This window comes from Akebia trifoliata, chromosome 9 (assembly GCF_017979445.1).
Source record: "Akebia trifoliata isolate Shusen 1 chromosome 9, ASM1797944v1, whole genome shotgun sequence".
Lineage (NCBI taxonomy): Eukaryota > Viridiplantae > Streptophyta > Magnoliopsida > Ranunculales > Lardizabalaceae > Akebia > Akebia trifoliata.
This window is the reverse complement of record NC_141383.1, coordinates 22958388-22985062: the sequence shown is the minus strand read 5'-3', so window position 1 is coordinate 22985062 and position 26675 is coordinate 22958388. Positions and strand designations below refer to the sequence as shown.

Sequence of the window (26675 nt, the reverse complement as noted above, 5' to 3'; positions counted from 1 at the left end):
TTGGGTTTCATAGTTCAAAGATCTATTTAGTCTCTTTTTTCTCCTCATGAGGTTTTAATATACTTTGATAATGTGTTCTAATTCTAAAGGTTAAGTGCACATGTGCTACAACCCTTTCTTTGGACTTTATTGACGTCAGTCAACTTATAATTTTTAGAAATTTATCTCTTTCATGTTGGGTGACAAAAATGGATTATTAATTTCTCAAATGGGATCAGGATGATGGGAAACTACTAATTTCAAAATCCAAAGTCAATCATTTTTTTTCTCATTGATTTTGAGCATTAACATGAATTTTTTGGAATTATAGGTTATCTTAATTGAAATATTAGTTGGGGCATGATCATAGTAAAATTTCAAATAATTAATAAATAATGTGCATCATACAAATATAAATAAAAAAGGTACGGATGCATCGTTAAAATTTTAAAAAATAAAAATATCTTGACAAATAATTCACATGCCATACAAGTTGGTGAATAATTTGCAAAAGTCCCTTGGAATTTCAATGTTCAACATTTCATCGATTATTTTCATCTGAATACATAACTACATATATTTATGGGGATGTGTAGTTGTGTATTCTGATAAAAAAAAATTATGGATCTAGCACATGCCACGTTAAGGGTGTGGGGGAGTATGCCACGTGGGGGTGTCAGATTATCATTATTCTTTGAATACTGATGAATGCACACGATTTTTATACGTGGCTGACGTGGCAAGGAGACAGAACCACAAATCTTTTTCATGTGTATCCCGAAGAAATAGATCTATAATTCTATCCCCTTACCATGTCAGCCGCGTACCAACCATGTGTGTATTCATCACGACTCTTATTCTTTTACATATTTACTAGGTGTGCAACTTGGTTCGGTTTGAGCTCAAATTGGAATTGAACCGACATAGGTTGGTTCTACTAAATAAGAAACAAAATCGAACCAAATTCCATTGGAACCAAACTAACCCAAATCGGACTAAAGTCGATTTGATTCGATTCAATTATATGGCTTGTCAATACTCTATAAATTGTAAGTAACATTTTTTAATGACCAAACAAGCATAAAATTTCATACAATAAATCATTACTCTATCCATAAAAAGTCAATAGTTTATCCATAAAAGATCACCCCAACTCCTAAAATTATTCATAATAATTATTATATACATATATATTGATTTATTGCATAAAGATTCGATTCTAGATTTGATTAAGTTCCAAATCGGTTCTATACAAGCTTGATCAGAGAACTGAACCAAACCAAATTGATCGGTTCTCCATTTTTGTAACCCAGAATCGAGTCGTAACTTGTTCAAACCGAACCAAACCACCCAAAGCTATCGGTTTGGTTCGATTCTCGATTGAACTAGATCAAGTTGCACCCCTAATATTTACCTCATCATTAGAGATTACCTGAATAACCCTCGTAACACACATGTACACCAATTATTTGGTTGGCATAGTTTCTCTAAAGGACATAATTTGCGACATGTGACTTTTAAAAGGTCAATCTCTTTGAACTATAATTGTTAGAAATTATTGAAAGATTGCAACCTTTGATGTGAGAAGAAGAAACACAGTCAAATTTGGAGAGGAAAGGAAGCGACGTTTTGAAGAAAAAGAGTCTAAGAGTCGTGCGTGAGAGTTATTGCCAATATTAATATTTAAACAACACCATAAATGCTTCTAACATGTATATGGATGAAACACATCTATGGTTATTGAAAGCGCCCTCGATTCGCGGGATGCGCGGATCCGCTTTTGACCCTTGAGGTTTGGGAGTCGCCACCTAGTTATTACGGTCTAGGAACCAAATTGACCCTACAATGGATAAAAAGAACTAATCTACTATAGAAATCTGAATCCGGGGATCATGTTACGGGGTTGGAAAGTGTTAGGCACCAACCCCGCCCGGCCAATGCCGGTCTCTACTTATCCCAAATAGATCTACATTGCTAATGATAAACCTAGATTAAAAAAAATAAAAAAAATTTATCTTTGATCTGCAAAAGTGTTATTCCCTCAGATCTGGTGAGAATGGCTCCTTGTACCGTATTCCTTACTTCGTTCTATCTCCGGATCTGATTCTGATCTCCGAGGTAAGGTATCTCCTTCTTGGATCTGGGTACTTCGAATTTGTTATGAATTTTTAAGATGTTTTTGAGAGGTTTTTGGGTGTTTTTTAGGCTAAAATCGGAGTAGGGGTGTTAGGGAAGGAGTTGGGGCTCCAAAATTAGGGTTTTGGGGAGGCTATGGAGGCTTCTTTACCTACTTTTCCTAGGGTTTTTTCTTTGATACGAAAAATGGGTGTGGAGGCTCCTATTTATAAAGTTTTTAGAAGCATTTAGGGTTTGATTAGGGTTTCTTTTAGGGTTTCAATTAGGATTTTGACTTAGTCTTTAGGGTTTTAGGGTTTTGACTTAGTCTTATGAGATTGACTTGATTAGTTTAGATTAGGGTTTGGATTTAGGATTTGACCTTAGTCTTATGAGATTGACTTGATTAGTTTAGATTAGGGTTTTGATTTAGGGTTTTGACCTTAGTCTTATGAGATTGACTCGATTAGTACCTTGACTTCAGTCTTGCTTGATTGACTTTAATTTTGACTTCAGTCTCACTTGATTGACTTTAATACCTTGACTTCAGTCTTGCTTGATTTACTTTTAATTTTTGGAGAACCCCCCTCTAAAATATCTTTAATTCTTTGGACCCCCAAATGGAGGAGTCCTTAAAGAAATATCCCACGAACCCTCAACAATTTGCCTGAGAGTCCAATTAATCGATTTTTTAGATTCAACTTTTTAAATTAATTTCATTAATGTTTCACTTTAATTATTTAATGTTTTATTTATTAATTTCGAATTTTTTAATTATGAAAATTGTGAAATTACCGTTTTGCCCCCGGAGAGGACTTTTCACGTTTCAAGTCGGTTTTTAAATGTTCTAGGATGTTTTGAATCAGTTTTTCGTAAGGAATTCAATGAGAATGTTGGTTTGTGTCATTTATGAAAATTTTTATGTGAAATTATTGTGAACTTTATGAGGGGCATTTTCGTAATTTTGTCAAATTCTGTTAAAAATTGGTGAAATGATTTATTGGTTCCGATTTGTTATTTTATGTGTTCGAGAGAGTTTTCCTAAGCGTAACGTAGGCTCTAGGGTTGTTTTGGGTTAGGGTTTTTTGATAATTTAATCATTTTTAGTGATTTTTATCGTGAAGCTTCTTTTTGGTTTGCAAGATGATGATTTCTATGTTTCTGGGGTCGTATTTTTCTAGCGTAGCGTGGTTTCTAAGTTTTGTCAGTTCGAGATACCTCATCCGGATTTCTGAAACATATTTGGTAACAAAATAAAGCATTGGAATAGACATCCATCATTGGGAACCTTTGCGATGGGTTGACGACTTGATTAATCAGGCGGATGCAAAAATGGGGTGTCTACAGTTATTTTCTACACAGCATTTCACCAATATGTGAAACAAAAAGATTTGTTAAATTTTATTTTTTAAAAGAAAATGTAGAAATTAATTACGTACAATCATTTTGTTTTGAAAAGGCCTATCTACTGAAGTTGGAATCACAAAAGGTTTTTTAATATAGTAATTATTGTAAATTTATTTTTAATTAATTAATTAATTATTTTTATAAAAATTAATAATTGTTAAAATTAATTTTTTAAATTAAAATCATGTTCATATATTCAATTCCTTACTTTTAACAATATTATATTTAAAAATATTTTTTAATATAATAATTATTAAAATTAATTTGTAAAGGAAAATCACATCCATGTATTTAATATTCTTACTTTTAACAACATTAATATTTAAAAATATTTATTAATATAATAATACTAAAAATTTAATTTTTAATGACTTTTTTATAATTAGGAAACATAAAAAATATAATATTTACTTCCAATGTTTTGAAAAGTAACTTTTTAAAGTTGAAATTACAAAAAGATTTGTTAATATAATACTTGTTAAAAAAGAAATAATAAGAAAATTACTGACACCGTTTTGAAGAGGTGTGTCTGTTTAAAGTTGAAATCACAAAAAAAATTGTTAATATAATAATTATTAAAATTTTAATTTTTAATTAATTTTAAAAATAAAATGTAAGAAAATTAATTTACTTTTTAGGAGGGAAGTAGAGTAATTTTTTATTAAAATTTTAAAAGATAAATAGTAAGACTTACACCATTTAAAAGAGTCATATTTGTTTAAAGTTGGAATCACAAATTTTTTTGTTAATATAATAATTATTAAAATTTTAATTTTTAATTATTTTGAAAAATAAAATGTAAGAAAATTAATTTTGGTTGCTGTTCAAGAGATAGAGTAATTTCTAATTAATTAAAAAAAAAAGAAATAGTAAGAAATTATTAATATAATAATTGTTAAAAATTTAATTTTTAATTATAAAATATAAGAAAATTAATTTACTTTTTGGATGTGACTCGTATACATCAAAGTTTTATCTCCTACATGAAAAACGTAGTACGAAGTGTGAAAAGTATCCATGTGGCAAACTGACGAAAGACGAGAATTTTGGGTGTGGGACAAACTACAAACGTGTACCGTGTACGAGACAGTTGTCCACATCGATCAAAGTGCAGGTGTGGGACTCATAATAACAATAATGGTCCCCTAATCACACCTTCGTAGATTTGACGTAATTTCATGTTGACCTCTTAACTTTTGATATTTTCATTTACCTCCATTGTTAGAGACCATGCTACCGATTGTAACCCTCTCATTTTTATGTTGCAAACTAGCTTACTTCGACATTGGGGTGACATTGGGGTTCAACAGTTTATTTGTAATTTAAAATCATGATTAAAGGGCTTTTAAAGGTTATATAATAATAAAGAGATATTTATATAACAAAAGAGATATATTTGTATTTTTAAAATTAACCACCTTGATTGCAAGTTTAATTTTTTTTTTTTTTTATATACCAAAATGACATTTTTTAGATTATACGGGTATTTAAGAGATCCAAATTTGGTGTCGTGTGGCAAATCATTTTCTTAGAGAGGAGGGGTAAGAAAAGATTTATATTTAATTTTCTATCAAACACTAAAAAATTTAAGTTTTCCCGATAAACTATTTCTTTAGAGTTTGTCGTGCAATCAAACACGCTCTCAATCCAATCTCATCAAAGAAACTATTTGAGTTACAAATACACGCTCGATATTTGTTACATTAACACACATGAATATACAAAAATGTCCCTATCAAAAGACATAGTAATCTACGTATTGAAATTATAAATATACCCATCCTAAAAAAAACTATTCAAATTATAAAAATTAACTTTATTAATTGTTACAATAACATGCATAAGAATTTACAAAATTACTTTAATGATAGGTGATATTTTGTAATAAAATTGATGAGTATGTATAATTAAATGTCATGTAGAGATATATTTTTGTGAATTCATATTTATGTTATTACATAAATTATTGAGGGCTATTTTTATAATTAATTAATTTTTTTTTTTTTAAATTATGAGTATTTTTGTAATTTTAATATGCGAATTAATGTTTATTGGAGGAGGACCATTTTTGTAAATTAATGTGCATATTGTGGAACTAAATAGCAACACTCTATAATTTGATTAATATCCTTAATAAGGGGTATGTTAATAATTTTGATACGCACAAGTTCGAGTCAAATAATTATTTAAATGATTTGCGATAATTTTTGTTTGGAGTGCAACTTGGTTCGGTTTGAGGTTAAACTGGAACTGATAAACATGGGTCGACTCCACTCAATAATTACCTTCCAAAAAACAATTCCACTAAATATGAACCAAAACTGAATCAAAATAATTTGCCACACGACACCAAATTTGAATCTCATAAATGCCTCCATATTTTAGTTAAAACTTGATCTAAGAAAGGTCATTTTGGTAAAAATAAATAAAATAGCAACCACTGAGCTTGTAATCAACATGATTAATTTTTAAAATACGTACACAAAAATATCTCTTTGTAATCTAAATATCTCTTTATTATTATATTACCTTTAAAAATCCTTTAATAATGATTTTAAATTACGAATAAACTGTTGAGCCCAATGTCGAAGCAAGTTAGTTTACATCGAAAAAATGAGAGGGCTACAATCCGTATCATGGTCTTTAATAATGGAGATAAGTGAAAATATCAAAAGTTAAGAGGACGACATGAAATTACGCCAGATCATAGGGGTTAAAATGTAATATTTTGTTGGACGTCTCATTCCCAAACGAAGGTGGGAGTACTGCTCATGTGATTGGGGGACCATTATTGTTATGGTGAGTCCCACACCAGCACTTTGATCGATGCCGACAACTGTCTCGTACACGGTACACGTATATTGTTTGTCCCACACCCAAAATTCTCACATTTCTATTATTTTCAGTTTGCCACGTGGATACTTTTCATGCTTTGTATGCGTTTCATGCAGGAGATAAGACTTTAATGAATACGAGGTCACATCAAAGGTTGCAATCTTTCAATAATTTCCAACAAAAATACTTCGACAGAGATTCACCTTTTAAAAAGATGGTGGTGGATTCTCTGTAGCCCATTTCTGCCCTAGTTCTTGTTGTATGATCCATAGATTATCACATTCAAGAAAAATAATAATACAATCTTTTTGTATTAATGGTTTAGATAAGATTCTTAAAAAAATTTGTCAAATTTTTATTTTTATTTTTGACCTTAATCAGGTGTTTGAAAATGAACGATCATTGTGAGAATGTGATTATGATCGTTGATTCTCGAGAACAAATTATGGGAATGAGTGGTATAGGAAATATTTCTTTTTCTTTGATTAGATTAAGGAGAAGGGGAAAAAGGGGGAGGAAGACATCAGGTATGTTTAATCTTTTTTTTCTTTTTTTCTTTTTGTTTAATTGCAGAAGATAATTTACTTAATACTTGAAATAAAATGTTTCTTCTTGGTAGATCTCAATCTTATAGAGTATTTCATGGAATTTACCATTTATTTATTAAGTTAAAATATCTATTTGCTTCATAGCATAGATGCAATGTACATTAGATTGTAGATTGTTGGGTTTTTATAGTTTAATTTCGTGTATTTTGAAACATGAATGCATGGCTTTTTTTTGTTTTGTTTTGTTGATAGTTAGAGTATTAGTTATTAAATAAAGTATTTATCCACAGTATTTTATAAATCATAGATGTGTTCATAATTTAATATGGTGAATTTTCAACTATGATTGTGATTTATCCATGAAATGTGTGTTATGGAGTTACAAAAAAAATCTAGGCTATTGGATTTTGTGTTTACACGATTGGGATCATGAGTTTTTTCCACAAGTCGTTCTTCATAATTCAACGGGTCCCAATTTGATATATATAATTTTTTATCGAGTTCAATGATTTATTTTATATTTGAGATGAGACTTATGTTACCTGATTTGGGGTTCGCTTGGTACAAATTTTGGTTCACTACGTCATATTGTAGTTTTGGCGACGCTCCAATTGCGCTAAAAACGACTGCTAAAGGCCGTCGTTAATTGCAACAGTTTTTACTGTCGTTTGAGCGTTGTTTCAACGAAATAAGTACAAAATTTGGGGTGCCAATAGCCACTCTAACAAAAAAAAATTGTTTTCAGACCGTCTCTCTCGCTCGATTCTCTCTTTCTCTCTGCTTGTATCTCATTCTCACTCTCACTCTCGTTCTCTCTGTCGAATCTGTCGATCTTCTCACTCTTTCTCGAATCTGTCTGTCTGTCACTCTCACTCACTCACTCTCTCTCTCTCTCTCTCACTCTCTCTCTCTCGAATCTATCCCGATTTCAATAAGTTTCAAGTCGTCTTCTTTTAAGTTTCGATCTAGAAGGTGAATCGATCGGAGTTTGATCAAAAGACCTGCGCTCGATCTCTTACTATAGAATTTGTGATTTTGATCGCATTTCGATTTGCATTCAGATTTGATTTGCAAGTTTTCGGTGGGTAGAATCGATCGGAGTTTGATCGAAGGTTTTAGTGATTTGTTCGATCTCCCTCCCTTGCTTGGTTTTGTGATCAAATCTTCCTGTTATGTAAAGTTTTTTATTGAATCTTTGATTTTCCTTAATTAATTTAGGGTTTCAAATGTTTTTCTTCAATGTTAAAGCATGCTTTCGGGTTTTGTTTGGTTCTGTTGCAAGCTACAATTAGATCCCTTGTTCTTAACAATAAGATGGAGTTTGGTTATGGAGTTTTATATCATAAATGGTCAATATGTTTGGTTAGAGCGAGCCTTGTAGGGAAGTTTGATCAGACAAAGTGGAATTGATCTGAATTGTTGGTTTTTAGACTATAGTCTTGCACATTTATAGTTTCATCCTCAGTTTTGTTTGGGAATTGAAAGTTTATTTTAAATCAATTTGTGGTGTTTGTGTGTTGGTGTACCAAATATTGATCAGAGAGGACATGTGAGTGTTGCAGTGCTGAGATAATATGTAATATAGAGGACCAAATAAACAGTATATCCATATTATATCTAGAGAGCATATTTGTAATTGAATTTCCCTTTTACTTGACAATGTTGGCAGCATATGTGATGAAATGCACTAAAAAAATGCCTTATTAAACAAAGAAATGGAGACTAAAGTACTCCATCTCAGCATATGTACTTTAGTACTAGTACTACATCATAGCTATCATTCACCTCTCTATCAATCATCAAATGCAATGTGAATCAAATATGTATTGTAATAGGAAAAATCTGTAAAGAACATGACATAGGTACTTAATCATCCAATATGTTAGCTCTATATATATTTTTTAACTTAATGAACTATCACAAGTTCTATTCAAAAATACACTTGTTGTAATGAAGCTGTTATAAACAATAAAGTGTAGGAAGCTTGGGGCATGGATGATCCTTTGATCCAATAGTTTTATAATTTTCTTTCTTCCATTTACATTTTGAGTATTCTACATGAAGTAACTAGTCTGATAAATTATTACTACTTACAGTTGATTACCAGAACGAAGTAGAAGTTGGAGAAGCACTTGCTAAAAGATTTCAGTCTGGCCTTGTGAAAAGAGAGGACCTTTTGATTACCACCAAGGTTAGTATAAAGCATTTTTGTTAAACTATCTGGATTTATACCTTGTTCACTTTCCTATAGCCACGAGGCATATTGGTGATTTCCTACTTGTTATTACATTTTCACATATGTTTTTTATTTGTATATATGATTATGTGCAGTAGTTTATACCTCTTTTAATTGTTGTATTTGTGTGTGTGTGTGTGTGTGTGTGTGTGTTTGTGTGGTGTTGGAGGGTTAATTACTATATTTGTGTGCAGTAGTTTATACCTCTTTTAATTGTTGTATTTGTGTGTTGTATATGTGGTCTATTGAATGTTCAATCCAAAGTCTACTTCATAGATAGGGCACATCCCGAAAATTAGACTGAGTAAAGGATCTTAATATTGCAGCTCATGCTATTTGAAACTAAATCGTAATGGAACAATATTAAAGTATATATATGATGAATCCTGTTCCATTATAAGGCATCAATTCAAACCTAGTTGAGAATAAGCTACTCTATATATCTTGAATTCCTAACAGATCATTCTAATACATTACAAACACATGTAGTGCGTATGATACTTAAGTATAGCATTTTTTAGGAATTGATCCAAAAAAAGAAAAAAATACTTAAGTATAGCATAAAAAAGAATTACCAAGAAAGAAAATTACATAAGGGCCTGTTTGGATATGTGCAAAACACTTTTTTCTCTGTTTAGTATATAACCCATTTTTAGGAATTGAAAATCCACTTAGTAGAAACAAGTCCGGATTAAATTGTTTTCTCTATTCGAATTATTTTCGTCAAGAGTAACATGGGTCTCATTAAGTAGATTCAACAAGTGGTCTACTAAGCATTACATGGTCTTTTCCATATTCATCAATGTGTGATAGAATGCAGCTTACTTATCCTCCTTATGTTCCATCTTATATATAGAAGGAAGGGGGAAAAAAAAAGAGAATGAAAAAAAAATAAAGTAGATGGGTTTGTGAGTCTTTTTATAACACTTTCTTTTTCAAACAAAAAAATCATTAGTAGTGTTGGTTGTGCTCCTAACATTTTGTCAAAGAAAGCGGATCATTGATGGTTACATGGAAGGTGGTTTATTCATCTTTCAAAATCTGGTATTTATACTTTAAGCATGCCTATCATGTTAGGTTGATGGTTATTCTAGTAATGGTGTGTTGCAGCTGTTTGCTTGTTGCTTCCCATTGTTTACTTGTGGTTCTCATGTTTTCCAACTTTCTTTCTGCTAAATTTCTTTTGTACTTTTTGTGACAAATGTCTTGATCATTAATCTATGAGATTCCTATCTTGATGTCATTTTCTGGTGGCTTGCACCTTTTCTTTGTCAAACCTATCTTGTTCTCCTATCTTAGTTTTTTATTCACTTTTTTTCGTCAATAATAAATTCATTTTTATTTCCATTCGTCAATTAATATCTTCATTTTTAGATAATATTCTTGACTTGTCACAGTCCTATGGTAACTAAACCTAAATTGATTTAAAGCAAGACTAGCATTAGAATAAGCTGTTCCATGGTACCCCAATTTTAGCAAAACTACCAAGAAACCATCAACCTTTGAGAAAGGTTTATCTTGAGCCCAAAAGATAAACATAAATAGATCCAATGCAATAACAAATTACTGGAAAGGGCAAGCAGACACATTGGACTCATACCTGCTGTTGTTGGTAATTTCCATACCCAAGATATGCTCCATAAGCATACATGTTAGGATCTTGAGGAGGAGGAGCATATCCATAGCCTTCATAACCTTGGCTGTATCCATAGTATCCCCTATTCCACTGGTTTGGATCTGCCTGTGGCTGAACCAATCCAGCCAATGAGTCCTGTAAATTGCCAGATTCATTAAAAACATGTGCATTTACACGCACTCAAGTCTCTAAAATATGTAATGTTAGGAGCTAGGTATGATCTAAACAACCTGTTGTTTGAAGGACTACGTCCCCATGAAAGTCGAATGTTTTGACCACCCAATTGGGTTCCATTCAACATCAGTAAAGCCTCCTCTGCACAAGCCCTAAAGAACAATATATAGGAAAAGTAGTGACGCATCACAAAAATTAGAGGTTCTGATACTTCTATAACACAGATAGCTCCAAAGATGAGGAAATAATTTCTTCCACAGAAAAAAAAAAAAAGGACGAAGTACCATTCAAGATCGTATAATGAAAGGTGTCAAACTCGGACATCTCAAGTAGAGGAACTTCAAGCTTGGAAAAGATCCTTGTTCAAGTTCCGTCCATTCAATTACCAATCTGATTTGAAGTTCAAACTCGTTTTGAATTAAATTGGATTGTTGTTTTATTATAATTCCTTTTTCTAGTTGAGCTATAGGCATTATCCGCAGTCCTTGTCGTCATACCTTCATTTCTGTCATGTATGAAGAAATGAGGAAAGATTGCATCAGCTTGACAAGATCAGATTTTTTTTTTTCTTAAAAAAATATCGACTATATCAATTATGGGTAATCAATAGGAGATGGATATCAACTTCCATTTCATTAAGTTTGGGTAATATATTATCTTGCAATAACTCACTTTATGTGCGTTGTTTTCTTTGGAATAGTATTTGATATTTTTAATTGTTGACATTTATTTTACCTTTATAAGAAGACAGTCTGTGGTCTTTTTCACATTTAGGAAATATAAATTGAGTTTGGGATTTTGAGCATCCTCTAAGCTAGTTGATGTCATTTCCCTTCCAAAATTGTAGGGGCGACAGGTCTTACAAACCCAATCCTCGACTTGCTTGTGTTCTGGATGTACTCTTCATACTCCATGCAGAACATGAAATGAATTGCTCCACAACTGCTGCCAGGCACCTTGCATCAAGGTATGCATCTTATTTTCTGTAATACAAACCAGCTACCTCGAAAATGTTGTACGATATATCTGACATCAAATTTGCAGTGGTGTGGACGTTTACATTGCTCTTGCAATTGTTTCAAATCATACATTCGGGGGTCATTTTGGTAGAAACACAAGAAAATTGCAATATTTCCAAACCACATAAATCTGTGTCATATTCTTTCTTTGATTTGCATTTAATTTATATTGCTATATCAATTTTCTACAGTTATTATAGTAGTTTTGTTGGTATTTTTGTGGTCCAGCATCGTTTCTATGGTGTATCTCAACCCTTCATGGGAGAAGTGTGAGATGCAAATAGTTATGGGTACTTGAGTTCTGAACAAGCACTTGCAGACTTCGCAGAGATAATTATGCATCTGAAAACAAATTTTTTTTGCTGAGCATTGCCCCATGATAGTTTACGGGGGTTCATATGCTGGAAGTAAGTTGCCTTCTTTCACATATATAGTTAATTATTTTAGTAATTCACGAAATTGGTTTGATTCCTGAACCTATTTTTAGCGTTGGCTTCGATTGAAATACCCTCACATTGCATTGGGTGCTTGGGCATCGTCTGCTCCAATTAGAATACAAATCGATGAATATGATACCGTTGCCACCAAACTCTTTAGAGTAAGAAATTACACATAGCTTATAGTCTATTGTATTAATGCTAATGCTTTTTGGAATTTCACTATAATCAGTTATCGTGTTCCTTTGTAGGAAACTAGTGAGAATTGCTATCAGACCATAAAACATAGTTGGGCTCTGATAGATGAACTGGCGTTCTTAACACAAAGGTTCCACCTTTGCACGTATTCATGTCCTACATTCTCTCATAGAGATTTGAACACATATATATATATACAACTAGATAATTCTTTTTAATTCACTACGGGTATGTTTGATTGCATGGAAAGTGACTTTCCATGGAATTTGAAATCCATGAAAAAATAGTTGTGGAAAATAGGTAGGGTTGGAAAATCAAATTCCATTGTTTGATTTTACTTGGACAAAATCATGGAAAATAATAGAGAAAAGAAGAAGAGGAGGAGGGGTAGGGGAAGGAAGAAGAAGATGAGGAGGGAGGGAGGGAGGGAGGGAGGGGGGAGGATGTGTGGCGATGGCAGTGGCGTGGCGACGGCGAGGGTAGCAACGATGGAGACAATAGCGGCGGAGGCGACGGCTACGGTGGCGGCGATGGCGACGACGACGACAACGATGTAGGTAAGTGAGAAAGAAGATGGGAGAACGTGGTGGTGATGGTGACGGCTGCGGAGGTAAGCAAGGAAGAAGATGATGAGGAAGATCGGGGGAGAAAGTGGTGGTGGTGGTGGCGAATGAGGCGAGAGAGAGAGAAGGTGGCCGGAGATGATGACGGCGATGGTGACGACGATGATGACGACGACGAGGCTAGTGAAATGGTGTTGGTGGTGGTAGGGAAGAAGAAGATATGAGTGGGGAAGAATTGGGGATGGAAAATATGGGTGGATTTCACTTTTCCACCCATAGGGTGGGAAAGTGAAATCCATGTTTTAGTGGACTTTTTGAAAGGGGTGGAAAATGAATTTCCATTTCCATATGCAATCAAACACTTGAAAATGTCATTTTCCATGAAAATTGATTTTTCACCATATTTTCCATGTGCAATCAAACATACCCCACGTGAAAACCGTGTAAATTGATTGAAAAATTTGTTGGGCTTGGTCCGACGAATTTTGGAAACTCAAATTTGACGACTACAGGCCCACGAATTTTAGAGAAAAATTGCGAAAAACTATTTCCCTCTCTCTCACATATGTGTTTTGTTCCCTCTTTCTTACTCTCTCTCTCTGTTTTTTCCATCTCTGTCTCTCTCTCTTTGGTTCGGGAGAAGTTCTCCCAATTGTGAGAATCTCTTTCTCCATTTGGCTCCCTCGACCACATCTCTCTCTCTCTCTCTCTCTCTCTCTCTATATATATATATATATATATCCAATCGACATCTCGATCTCGCAACACTGAAAATGATGGAGTGAAGATGAGGTATTTCCTTCTAAATCTCTCTCTCTCCCCGAAGAACAAACTCAAAGCTCGATTAGTTTGTTTCGATTGTTTTGCAAAGAAATCGATGGATCGTGAGTAAAGGATCTTGCACAGAAATCAGTGAGCTTTTATCTCTCTCTCATACCTTAATTCTACAAAAACAATCTTCTTCTCGATATCTGAATAAAAAAGAATAGAAGAAAACCCTAGAATCGTCCATTAAATCTTCTCTTTTTTGTGAAAACTCGCCATTAAAAGCACAAAATCTTAGGTATATAGTGGTTATGATTGAGTTAGGTTGTTGAAATATGGTAGTTCTCCTTCGGTTACAATCGATCCGAAGGTTTTGATTTCAGAGATTTGTCTGAGGAGGCATCAAGGAGGCTCGATTTTGTGGGGCAAAAGTAATTGTTTGGAGATTTTGATGAGACTGTGGAAATGACGTCATGAGACTTCGAAGGTTTTATTTGAGTACTTTTTATTTTCTCATATTTTAGCATCTGTTTTATCTAAATATTTACTTGTATTTTGTTCTTTTGTGCCTTCTGATTAATCTCTTAATATTGTTCTGTGGAGCAGCTATGGAAGAGAATTTAATTATGTTTTCCTTTTTTCCTTCAAAGCTTTGTTGAATGAAAGATCTTCTTTGTTTCCAATAGGGTTTAAGTGGGATGGATTAGTGGTAAAATTAACAATAAATATTCCAATATTGGGACTGATTCTCAGTCAAATTTGGTGTTCCTAGTCCTTAGTTAGATGTGTATATAGGAGAATTAGGAATGAATGCTCCAATGAATTCTAGAGATCTGGGCTTAGTCACCAAGTTCATTTTACTTACTTAGTTCATTTTTCAAACAGGTGGCTATGGATTATTTTACTTACTAATTCATTTTTATGCTGAACATGAAGAGTAGCAGTAGTCACCAAGTTCGTTTGCCATATTTTTATGTATATATGAGAATTTAATTTTATGTTTTATTATTTGAAATTGTTGAGTGGTTTTCATGCCTCTGTTTTCTTGCTAGATTGGAGAGATTGAAAAGCAAATATATAAGAAAAATAAACTACTCAAAAAGCTACACGTATTGATTTCCTCTTCTTTTCATTCTTCCTTGTCTTATGAAGGTTTCCATGCTAATTGTTGTCAATATTTAGAGTACATTTTTGTCCTTTTTGTTTCTAAATCAATCTTTCCTTTATCTTCTTAATCATTTATTGGAAAAAAGAACAGAAAAAAAGTCAGTTTCTCTGCCTGAGATATGGGAAGGTGATCATCAGTTGGAGCAGCAAGTTGTTCAATCCACGGCTGTTGAAGCTGTAGTCCTTGCTTAGAAGTACTTCCATGCCATATTTATCATCCTATATATGAACTCCTCCTCCTCGATCATGCAAAATTTCTGGTTTTGCTTTATGAATATAGAAGATGGGAGGTGCCTCTTCTTAATGGTGAACCAAGTCAAGTGGAGATCTTTACTCACTTGAGCTCCACATTTATGACAACTGTGTCATGTATTCCAATGAGTCTTTTACTTGTTCTTTTTAGTGCTTTCTGTGATGATTCCATGACTTAATTACTGTAACCCACACTTTAATTTAATAGAATAATTAGGAAGAGAGGAAAACATGCATCACACTACGTGAATGTGGGGAAGTATAGTCAATGAAGGACCAATGTTAATTACGTACTTTGTTAAATACTCAAATGTGGCCACCAGATCTTTGTTTGAGTCAGTTTCCAATAAAGTCTTTGCCCTTGAAGATCATTTGGAATGTAACAAATAATCTGCAATGAAGCTACGTATGAAACCATCAGATCTTTGCTACGAATGTTTGAGTTAGATAATTGTTGTTTTTTTAGTCTCTTAAATGTATGTTAATTCTTAGTTACAGAGCAGGTAATCATGTGTATTGGAGTTAAATTTATTCGTGAACAATATTTGGAATTGTTGATGGGTTGATGGTGGTGGTGTGGTGGTGAATAACTGAGTCCATCAACTTGGTTAACAAGGATAATTCACTGAGCTGTAGCAAAACCATCTGTTTTCTTTGTTTTTTTTTGTTTTTTTTCTTTGAGAGCTTTATATTGTTACACCAACTTCTTTTTTAATGATTCACTTCTATGTGATGCTAGATTTGAGCTCCATCTCATTCTCGACTCTTTCTTGGCAGTTCTTATTGTTGCTTGGTGAGTAGTGAGTCTTATGAGCAATATGTCACAAACGATTTAGTTTTTCAGCTTTTGGCAATTAAACCATCCCCATTGGCACAGAAAGTAGTTGCAAGGTGGCTTAAAGCCAAGGTGTTGGGCATTTATGTACTCAAGGCAGGAGCCACACAACACCAAAGCTAACCATTTTGTTGTGTGTGTGGAGAACAAACTCATGTGTGTACTACTGATGTGGGTGGGGCATATTAGGCCCAGTCCATTTACAACTCAATAAATTTTGATTTAAAGACCAAATGCTTCATATCTTAAGTTCTATACATGTCTAGCTGTGCACACCATGAACAGCTGTGTAAAGAGTGTTCCTGAGAACAGTGTGGGATTGAATGGTTAGAGGTCATAATAAGAGGGCTTTGTATGATTTCAGGCAAAATTCCATAGTTTACAAGCTTCTATAGAGGTCTTGTTGTTCGAAGGTAACCACTTTTTCTATTACTACCATTTGAATATTTTCTTATCCAAACATATTGTTTGCTATCTATGCTTCTTCGCCGTCTTTTTTTATTTTTTATTTTATGGCTAGGCAACAGAGTTGACGGCAGGCTCTAATGGTTTGGTTTTGAACCACCCGATCGTGGTATCCACACACCACAAGCCTTATCACTGACTACATTCCTTAGTTTTTCAGCTTTTCTCACCTTGCCTTCTATATGCAAGTCCAAATTGAGAAGCCTAGGGCTGCCAATGGATCTGGTTCTGATTGGTGGGGATTGATCTAGGACCAATCTGATGCTTATTGGGGATCGGTTCTCAAAATAGTATGTGGAACCTCCCCTAATCCAACAACAACAATACGTGGGACTGGGACTGGGGCTGGGGCTGGGAGGGAGGAATTGGGTTTGGAATTGGATTAAAACATAACATTGAAAGAGAGAGAAAGAAAGCAAGTGTGTAAGCAAGGGTGTCTTGGATTAAGTAAAAAAAGAGTACGATAAGTTTGAAAAGATGGGTGATGGATTGTGAGGTGAGGTCAAAGTCTAATAATCTAAGGAAAAAAAGGGAAGTGCAGAGTCTTCAAGAATTTGATAAAAGTAGAAGAAACACAATAATACATCAAATGAGTTGTGACCATATTTATTAAAGTGGGGTCATACTTTGGTTGTGGACCTATATATATATAGCAATGACCAATTTGCCTTTACTTCTCTTCACTTTTAGATCTTCTTTTATTATATATATATAGAACTTCTCCTCACTTTTAAATCTTCTTTCTTTGAATTTTAAGACATGCAATGGGCAATTTGCCTTTACTTCTAACTTGTTTGCCTTATTGTTGTGGTGTAATTGAACCATGACATTATACAAGTTTTTCGATTTTGAGAACGTTTACTCATAATTTCTATATACTATTCTAACTTTGCATGTTATTTGCCATGTTTGGATTGGTTGTGGATAACGACGACAATAATGATAACAGATTGATGGCCACGAAAATCTTTATATGATATGGATTATTGTTGTAAACACCTTTTATATCATTTTTTTTTTGTTTCTTTGTATGTACGCAAGTCTCTGAATAAATTGGAGTTTGGTTGGGATTTCAGGTGTGTCCAGATGGGAAGACCATTGAAGCTGAAGCAGCCCATGGCACGGTTACATGCCACTACAGGGTTCATCAGAAAGGAGGTGACACCAGTACAAATAGCATTGCCTCAATCTTTGCTTGGTCACGTGGGCTTGCACACAGGTATGGAATTAATTTGTTTTTTATTTGATGAGTTGTGAGCACATACATATCTTGTTTATAATTGAAAGATTAAGGCCATTATTCTGAAAATCACGAAGAACAGTGAACCAAAAATTACTGTGTGGTCAATAGGGCCAAATTGGACAACAATGCTAAACTGTTGGATTTCACTACGAAACTGGAAGCAGCTTGTGTTGGACCTGTGGAATCTGGAAAGATGACTAAGGATCTTGCACTTCTCATCCATGGACCCAAGTAAGTTCTCTCACGGGTATCCTCTGTATATTTTTGTGTGTTGTTCACAATGCGTGTTTTTTATTGGATTTTTCTTTTCTTCTGTGCAGGGTTACCAGGGGCCAGTATCCGAGTACTGAAGAGTTCATTGATGCTGTTGCAGAGGAGCTGAGAGCAAGACTGTTAGCCAAGGCAAAGTTGTAAAACCCTATCTGATTTACTAATAGACTCAGAAAAATAATGTTTAGAAAGCAATCATTCAAAACGATTGTGGTATTGGCTCTAGAATTAGATATTCCTCTACATCTTTTTTATTGAGTGTTTATGACTGAACACCCTAACCCTCTTCTAAATAATGCCATATCCATGTTAGATACTTCTTTCTTTTGGTGTAAATGGTGTATCCATAACGCATCTTGATTAGGTCTTCCATACTTGGGATAACATAGTCACCATAGATTGTAGAAACTAAAGAGTGGACAAAAATTAGTAAATTGATGGGCCTATCAAATAGAAAAGAGTGGGCAAACTTCAAGGCTTTAATTTAGTCAAGTGTTAATAGGGTAATTCTAATCTTTTATTTTTTCACCAACTAGTGGTGCCATTGTCGAAATAGTTGTTAAATGGTGCAAGTTTAACTTCTTGTTTTTGGTGTTTTTTTTTTCCACATTTTTATATGTTTTTGTTTGGTGTCATCTGTTTTGTTGTTTTTTCTTCGCATTTCCTGCCCATTTGATGTCTAAAAGCTTGAAGTTGATTAGATTTCTTTTTGTTTTTTGTTTTTTTTTTTTTCCACATTTTTATATGTTTTTGTTTGGTGTCATCTGTTTTGTTGTTTTTTCTTCACATTTCCTGCCCACTTGATGTCTAAAAGCTTGAAGTTGATTAGATATCTTTTTGGTTGGTTTTATGTTTTTGATTGGTTGCAGGCCTGAATAGGGTGGATTGGATGAATAATTTGGTTTTTGTGGGTCCGGGGTTCGAATAAACAAGAGATGGTTGGAGATGTGTTGGTGGCTAATGTTTCTATTATTAAAAGAGGTTAGTGTCATTGTTGTTGGTTACCTTTTTGTTTCCTTCTCATTCTCTCTGTTGTTATAGAAGGTTTTCCTGTTGGGATGATTTTAATTTCCTTGATTAGCACACAAAATTACAAATGCATTACTGTTATGGGAGAAAAGTTGGTACATGGAATATTTTTATAAGCAAATGGCAAAATTTGATAGTTTGGACAAATATTGCTAAAAATCGTATTAAAATTGGGGCTGTGTAATTTTTCTACTTAGTCTTTGTGGTGGTCTTTTCCTGCTTTTATGATTTTTTTTTTGGGGGTGTTACAACTGTATGTTTTGTTATCTAAGAAGATCGGAAAGCAAAACAAATGAGACTTTTGAGATAGGATTTGGGTTTGGAAGAATACCCCAAGCCGTTTTGCTCATCTCTCATTCACCCATTTTAGGTAGGGTTTTGAATTCGATTTGCTCTAACAAATTGTTCAATGGGAAATCAAATTACAAATTTAAATTGAGCTAAGTCTTATCCTGAGTCTCGAAATTCTTCGATTGTTAAAATTCTCCGAACAAGTGATTAGTCGATTAAATCTTTGAATTAATTGGTGATTTAAACATTTTTTGTGGAATGTGGTAACTCTATCACCACTCATCCTCAAAATTATATTTTCCAAAAGTCAAGAACAAGATATAGGGTTTCTAATGAGGTTGAAGAGGATGGGTTTTGACAGAAACGTCATTTGTATATTCTCTAAATATATATTTATATGTAGTGGGCCTTCTAAAACTTGAAGACTGGTTGGAATTGAATTTTGCAAAAGTCTCCCTGAATTTGAAAATAGGAAAGTGTGTTTCAAGAAATGCCAGGTCTCCCAAGTTGCATCGTCTGTTGGTGCGAGCTTCCATTGAACTTCAATTACTGTTTTTTTTATTTATAATAATTACAATGAACCAATCGAAGAAGCTTATGGGGTGCAATATGAGGAGTTCCATCGGTTGTGAAAGCAGGAAGTTGATCAATGATGGAACTTGAGATGTGGCCTTTTAGAGGAATAAACATCAGGTGCTCTTACATGACTGTTCTTTTTCAATAATCTCATATGATCGAAAACTAAGAATAATGTTTAGGATTTCAATATGCAGTCCTTTATTGCAACACACTGCAATGAACATGGGAAATATGTGTTGGATGTCACAATGCAAAAGGTACTCTAGTTTAATAATATGAGAGTACTTCAATAATTAATTATGCGGTCAGATTAATCTAGTCTTCCAAGCTCAGAAGTGGGCTGAACCCCATGTGGAAACAGTTAAATCTATGAGTTTTGCCAATTCTCCTATACTGTGTTGACAGCCTTTGTAGTACATTTTCTTTAAATTACTTTGTATGCATAATCTCTGATTATTGGGTGATGTTGGATGCCAATATAACAGTTTGGTTCTCTTTATTTTTAGCATATTGTTTAATAGAGAGGGATTTGAGAGAGAGTTGTAGTCTTACTTTCTAAACCTTTTCCTCCTCTTCAATTACTAAAACTGTTGAGGTTTCCGAGTCATCCAAGAGCACCATAAAACCATACATCATCAAAGCCCTAGAATTGGCATATCGTTACTTTCAGGTATTTTCATCATGCTTGCCCTTGTTTATTCGTTGTGTTGCACCTCAAACCTCTCATGCGGCTGGTTCATGTTGTGACAGGAAGCCAACAAGTTCACCAAACCATACATTGATCATGTTTCAACTGTTGCAAAACCTCATGTCAATAAAGCACGAGTTGCATTGAAGCCCTATAAAAACAAAGGAGTTCATTCTTACAGAGAGTTTCTTAAAACTGCGACACAATACTATCATCACGTATAACTTGGTTTTCTTGTGACTATTATTTGCATTTTCTATTTTTTCCTCTCTAAAAATAAACAACCATGCATGGAGGCATTTGTGATATCTTCCTCCTTTTTGTACATTTTACAAATATTTGGAAACATGTATTCTATGATGAAAAAAAAAATGATGAATATATTTGGGAATGAAGCTGTTGAGGAAGTTGGACAACCCTGCATACAAGGTAAAAAATTTCGCCTTTTATACAAATATATTCCCTGATATTGTGCTTTTTTTTTTCTACGTACCCATCAATTTCTTCGGTTCCATGAATTGTACAATATACAATAGTGATGTTGGGACATGCAGATGAATACGAGTCAACTGTACTGGAGTTGACATATAATTATGGTGTGACCGAGTACAGTAAAGGAAATGTGTATGCACAGGTTAGTTAATTTCCTAATTATCATATACTCCAATATTTTTTTTTTATGTTCGTCGCAAAGCAATTATTGTTTTGTAATGCATCGATAATCATTCCCAGATTGTTGTGAGCACTGATGATGTTTGTAAAAGTGCTGAGGTTGTTAACTTGGTTACTCAAGAGCTGGAGGAAAGAAACCCGACAACCAGGGCCAATCCCTGGAAAGTAACACCATGATCATCTCTTTCCTTGATCCCGATGGCTGGAAAACGGTAAATTTCTGAATGTTGTTAATGTCCTACAGTCATACTTCATATTGTACTTGGTTATAATTTACAGTCATATTACTGTACCTATGTGTTAGACACAAAAGACATGACTTTGCTACTCATCGCTCTCTTATCCAAAACAAGAATCCAGATGTGAAATAATTGTATTGGAGTGACAGGATGTTAGAACATCTCAAAAAAGAAAGGTTTTGCTTCTTTGCAACAGTGAAATTTTTTAATGAATAAATTTATAAATATTTTAAGTTCAATGTTCTTTGAATAGTAAAATCTAGTAACTATACCTTCAACTCATGGCCTAAGTACATAGATCTATAACAGTATAAACAAAGGGAGCAAAAGCTTATTAAAGAATGTAAATCCGAATATTTATTGTTATTTTAAATTAGAAAACTTATTTAACTATCAATCACATCAGATCAAACCTCTGGTGTACAATGTAGTCTTTGTAAAAAAGCAGGACGAAAATAACACTTTATTGGAACACCTTTCTTTGTAATCAGGTGATCCATATTAGGTCCATCCATTCTTTATGAGGAAGGGTTTCAATAAACACGCGCTTTCAGAGGGAATGGGTCAACTTCATCATCCAATATGTGCAAATGGACTGGCCTGTAATCAAGTTGAACCTTCCCATTCTCAATAGCCGTCACCGTTTTTGTAAGTTGAACATATTTAGAAAAGCCCAAGGGAAGTTGTCAGTTGTATATCATTCTTAAATGAAATTTAAAACAGAATTCCGTAAGTGCGTTAACATGACTGAGGCAATTTGATGAGTTTGAATCATCTTGACAGTCGTTCCTTGAAAGATACAATATTATGGATAATAAATGGCTTCAGTCAATGTACTTTGTTCGCCAACAGTGGGTCCCAGTCTACATGCGAGACACATTCTTTGGGGAAATGTCTATAACCCAGGGGAGTGATAGCGTAAACTTGCTTTTTGATTTAATGTGAAGTTGGGTCTATTTCAATTTCAAAATATTAATACATGAATATTGATTCAGTTTTCTCTTCTTTGTTCTTCAGTCAATATGGATGCCATCATATTCTTGTTTTATGATTTTGCTTTTGTTTTTTATTTTTCTGATTTTTTTAATTATTATTTCGTTCATTGTGATTGGTGAATTAGAGGACCGTACTATTGTTTGTTAAACCTCCAAATTCGACGGTCATATCTATGGATTTTTTTTTTGTTTTTTTAAAGCCTATGCTCCAATAATTTGATAGTCCAGGGCCGTCAAAAAAAAATTTCTACAAGATAATATTTGATGGGCATATTTGACAGGAGGGTCCATCAAATTTCTCAAATATGAGCTTTTTTCACATAGTGATTATGATGCTAATTCTTGTTATACTATCGTTTCTTTGCAAGCCCTTTGGACAATGTGGATGGGCTGAAGAAACTCCTGAGTATAATGTATGGAGCTGCTGCCCTACATAGTTCCCCTTGGGATGATCAAATCAAACCTATATGCAATGGCATAGATATAGTGCCTCCAAATGCAGATATTCTGACAAAAATATTTTCAGGTAGCTTTTTTTTTTTTCCCTTCAAGTGTCACACCCTTCTCTATTTATAGAGCACATAAGAATATTGACACACCAACATATTGACTCTAACACCTTTCTATAGGTTTAAATAGTACAAATAAAGATGGGCAAAGATGTTTTCATGTATTCAATCAAACTATTGAAGATTTGAAGAGCTGCCCATGGAACTTTCAGGTAGATAAAAACTATTATCGATGGTTGGCTCTGAATATTTTTTAGGAAAAAGTCTCCAATGTACCTGAACATTTTTTTACATTGCGTGCAGACATGCACTGAGATAATCCGACCTCCAGGAAAAAGCACCAATGATACCATCAAATTTGTTTAACTTTTATGATTTTTGAATGATGATGTGCATCAGTGGATTTTATATTTCAAAACATATATGTATGTTGTTGTTGATATGTTTTGATAAATATAGGCTGAAATTGCTAGAAAAGGGAGCTACTCTGGTGTATTTTCGGAGTATGATGAATATGTTCCCATGGTCGACAAAGCTGTAGATGCATGGAAGAAAGAAGTATTACCAATCAGCGAAGAACAATTGTCCAGATGAAAGCTCCTGCTATTGCTCCCCGACCAAGCAAAGAACAAGGTCAATATTATTGCTGTATATGAATGTATTGAAAAAAGTGTCTACTATTTTATTACTGATGCTTGTTATAGCTTTTACAAAATCATGAAAGAGCACAAGAATCCTAAGGTTCTTAGTGAGGGAATTTCATGGATGGTTTCTGCAGTTGAAGATTTCGGTGTTTCACATGCTAAACTGAATGTGTTTCCAGTTTCTTTCACACCTGTATTTTCATTGCTCTTCATTTTTTGTTTAGTCTTCTCTGCCTGTTGTGATAATTAAATGGTTTATGCCTTTTACTTCACAGGACTTAATTGAGTTCTGCAAAGACACTGGATTGCAATCTAGTGCTGCTGCCACTAGGAATGCAACCATCAAGCTTATTGGGGTATTACATAAGTTTGTTGGTCCAGGTGATGGTTTTGTTCCACTTGAGGAGCTAATCCAATTCGAAATTTTACGAAAGAAATTTGTGCAATGAATGGAGATTAATAGCCATATTCCATGATTTCTGCAGTTTGGACCCTCGTATGTTGGACCCCACCAGCCTATTACTTACAATGCATATACTGCTCCAATCCAATCACCACAGGCATATTTCCATCCAAATGGACCTCTGGTATGCCCTTCACACATTTGGAAATTTACTAATACATGTCAAGGTTGAAATGTCCCTTAAATTCTGAAAGTGACCACACTTATACCCATCTAAATTGCAGTATGGGCAGCAGATGATTCTAGGCCATCCCAGGCAAGTTATGTACATGCCAAGCTTCTGTGATAAAAGATTTGGTCGGGCACATCTTTTTGGTTGGGGTCTTATAGCCCTTCGATGAAACTTGCTTCACTATCTTGTTAGATACCCAAAACTTACTTAGATAATCAAGATTCACAATCCGCATAAAGTAGATTTGACTATTCGCATCATTAACAATGCTTTTCTTCTATGTTTCATTTCCTATGACCAATGCTTGGTTCTTCTTACCCTTACCCCCCAATTCATTCTTGCATCAATAGGAAATGCCATACAAAGGATAAATTCTAATTCACGGGCTGGCTGCCCACATTCAGTCCCAAAATGGTTCTAAAGTTCGTATTTATAAGTTCGTACCCCATTTTCTTAAAATTAAATCCATCTTGATTGAAGTTCATATCATACCATGATTGTTTACTTAGCAATTGGTGTAGCCATTTTTAAGTACATGGTTTTCTGTCTACCTCCGATGAGCTAGTATGCATTTGTTTTCACTTCCGCATGCTGTTTGATATGATTTATAATCTCATAAGCTTACTAAATGTGTGGAACTAATTGTCATTATTATCATTTGAGTATGGGATTTAAGAATTGTTTTGTCAAAGTTAGCTGATTGTTTTTTGAAGTACACAGCCTTTCGAATATGATTGGCCACAGGGTTGGAGACACATGGCGGAATCGCTCTTCAAAAAATTGTTCTTTAAATATAAAAACAACTCAGTTACTTTTTAAGCCAGGATTTCTTTTTTTCTTCGTAAAACATGTTAATTTCTCTTCTTTAACAGTGATCCAGACAAGTTTCAGAATCAAGCTCTTATCTGTTTCACTACATGTGTGACAGATATGAAGGTGCTAATTTAAAGTGTAGCCTAGGGGTTGTGGTCTGTAGATTCACAATTGATCCTGTATCATTACACCCAGTACTGGTGTCAGACGCTCACTCCATGTTCATGTTCTTGTTACATAGAATGATTTTGTTCTTAGCTTTACTGATTAAAATGTTTCACCTACTCAGAATCATTTCCTGATATTCATTTTTATTGGCTTGCTACAATGATAACTGCATCGATTCCCATTATTCATGCATAACCGATTTTTCTGTCTTCAGTGGAGCATTTGTTTATTCTGTTTGCTTATTGTAAATTTTTAACTGTGGGCAGGTAATGTTAGGTGTTGATCGTCATGATATGATTAAAGGAATTCCCCAAAAGATATTGGCATTTGAGAAATTCCTTGAGGAAAACCCAACTTGGCATTATAAAGTAGTGTTACTGCAAATTGTTGTGCCAACCAGAACAGATGTTCCCGAGTGTATGCTCTTTCACTAGACATGGTTCATTTTCTTTCTAATATTGTAGAACAGAGTTGCGTGTCAGAAATTTAAACATATTTCTATGGAAAGGGCCATTTACTTTAATTTTCAATTTAGCTTTCCATGATGAAAATGCATGATTTCTTGAATTTTCTCTTTATGCTGATAAGAAGGCTAAGGACAGTATGCCATCAATAGGTCCTAGCACATGGAGAAGATGGATTTCATGAATTGTTGTTCAGAAAATTTAACTCTTTACTATTCCATGTTAGCCAATGAATGCTCATTGATTTGGCTTGCCACTTTGCATAAGTAAACTTGGATGAACTGTCCTTACCTTAGAACAAGCCTAATGAACTCAGTAGAATTCTGTAACTTTATCATATTATTTTACTTTTTGTTGTTCCACAGATTGAGTTTATTGTCTTGCAGATTGAGGTTCACAAGCTTCTGTAAACTTCAAATCGAAGATGGGATTGTACTTGTAAGCGAGTTGAGGCTGAAATTTGATCAGGAATTTCTCCAATGAGACTGTTGGATAGGAGTTTCATAACTTGAAGCTGTCGTAGATTGACCAATTCTTTAGGCAACAAACCAGTAAGCTTGTTTTGAGCGAGATTTAATAGGGCCAAACTCTGGCAATTTCCCAATTCCCTGGGAATTTCGCCACTCAAGTTATTGTTATCAAGCTCTAGATGGTTCAATTTCAAGAGCGTTCTGCGGAGGAGATTTAACAGAGCAAATTTGGAGTGATTGGGCTCCACAGCTGGAGATCTTGAGTTTAAATAACAATAGAAGCAAATGAGGCTTTTAGATTTTCATTTGGATTTTGGTGGCAGTGGTTTTGTATT

At 34.0% G+C, this 26675-nt stretch overlaps 2 protein-coding genes and 1 long non-coding RNA gene across 10 annotated transcripts in view; 2 read left to right on the top strand and 1 right to left on the bottom strand.

Moving 5' to 3' along the window:
* LOC147394772 (uncharacterized) overlaps positions 1-10889 on the bottom strand; it is a 14060-nt gene extending 3171 nt beyond the window's left edge. Inside the window, exon 1 of the long non-coding RNA XR_015181346.1 lies at positions 10721-10889. This is a non-coding gene — a long non-coding RNA (uncharacterized LOC147394772). The remainder of the gene's footprint in view (positions 1-10720) is intronic.
* Positions 6578-19227, top strand: LOC147394771 (isocitrate dehydrogenase [NADP]-like). 2 transcript variants are annotated; one of them, XM_086453420.1, is made up of 6 exons: positions 6578-6863; positions 8981-9075; positions 17708-17850; positions 17983-18105; positions 18195-18284; positions 19014-19227. In XM_086453420.1, the coding sequence occupies exons 1-6, from the start codon at positions 6728-6730 to the stop codon at positions 19021-19023; spliced, it is 597 nt and encodes a 198-aa protein (XP_086309546.1). In that variant the 5' UTR covers positions 6578-6727; the 3' UTR covers positions 19024-19227. The 2 variants fall into 2 exon arrangements, with proteins under 2 accessions (XP_086309546.1, XP_086309547.1); XM_086453421.1 differs by having other exon boundaries at positions 6586-6863; positions 18195-18276.
* On the top strand, positions 19014-26675 carry LOC147394770 (protein MOR1-like). Of its 7 annotated transcripts, none has more exons than XM_086453417.1 (15): positions 19014-19125; positions 20639-20713; positions 20794-20949; positions 21128-21160; positions 21286-21365; positions 21464-21615; positions 21757-21818; positions 22134-22290; positions 23006-23163; positions 23267-23358; positions 24066-24171; positions 24276-24377; positions 24478-24509; positions 25673-25823; positions 26257-26675. In XM_086453417.1, the coding sequence occupies exons 9-15, from the start codon at positions 23049-23051 to the stop codon at positions 26259-26261; spliced, it is 603 nt and encodes a 200-aa protein (XP_086309543.1). In that variant the 5' UTR covers positions 19014-19125; positions 20639-20713; positions 20794-20949; positions 21128-21160; positions 21286-21365; positions 21464-21615; positions 21757-21818; positions 22134-22290; positions 23006-23048; the 3' UTR covers positions 26262-26675. The 7 variants fall into 7 exon arrangements, with proteins under 7 accessions (XP_086309543.1, XP_086309542.1, XP_086309541.1 ...); XM_086453416.1 differs by having other exon boundaries at positions 22426-23163; XM_086453415.1 differs by lacking the exon at positions 21757-21818 and having other exon boundaries at positions 22134-23163.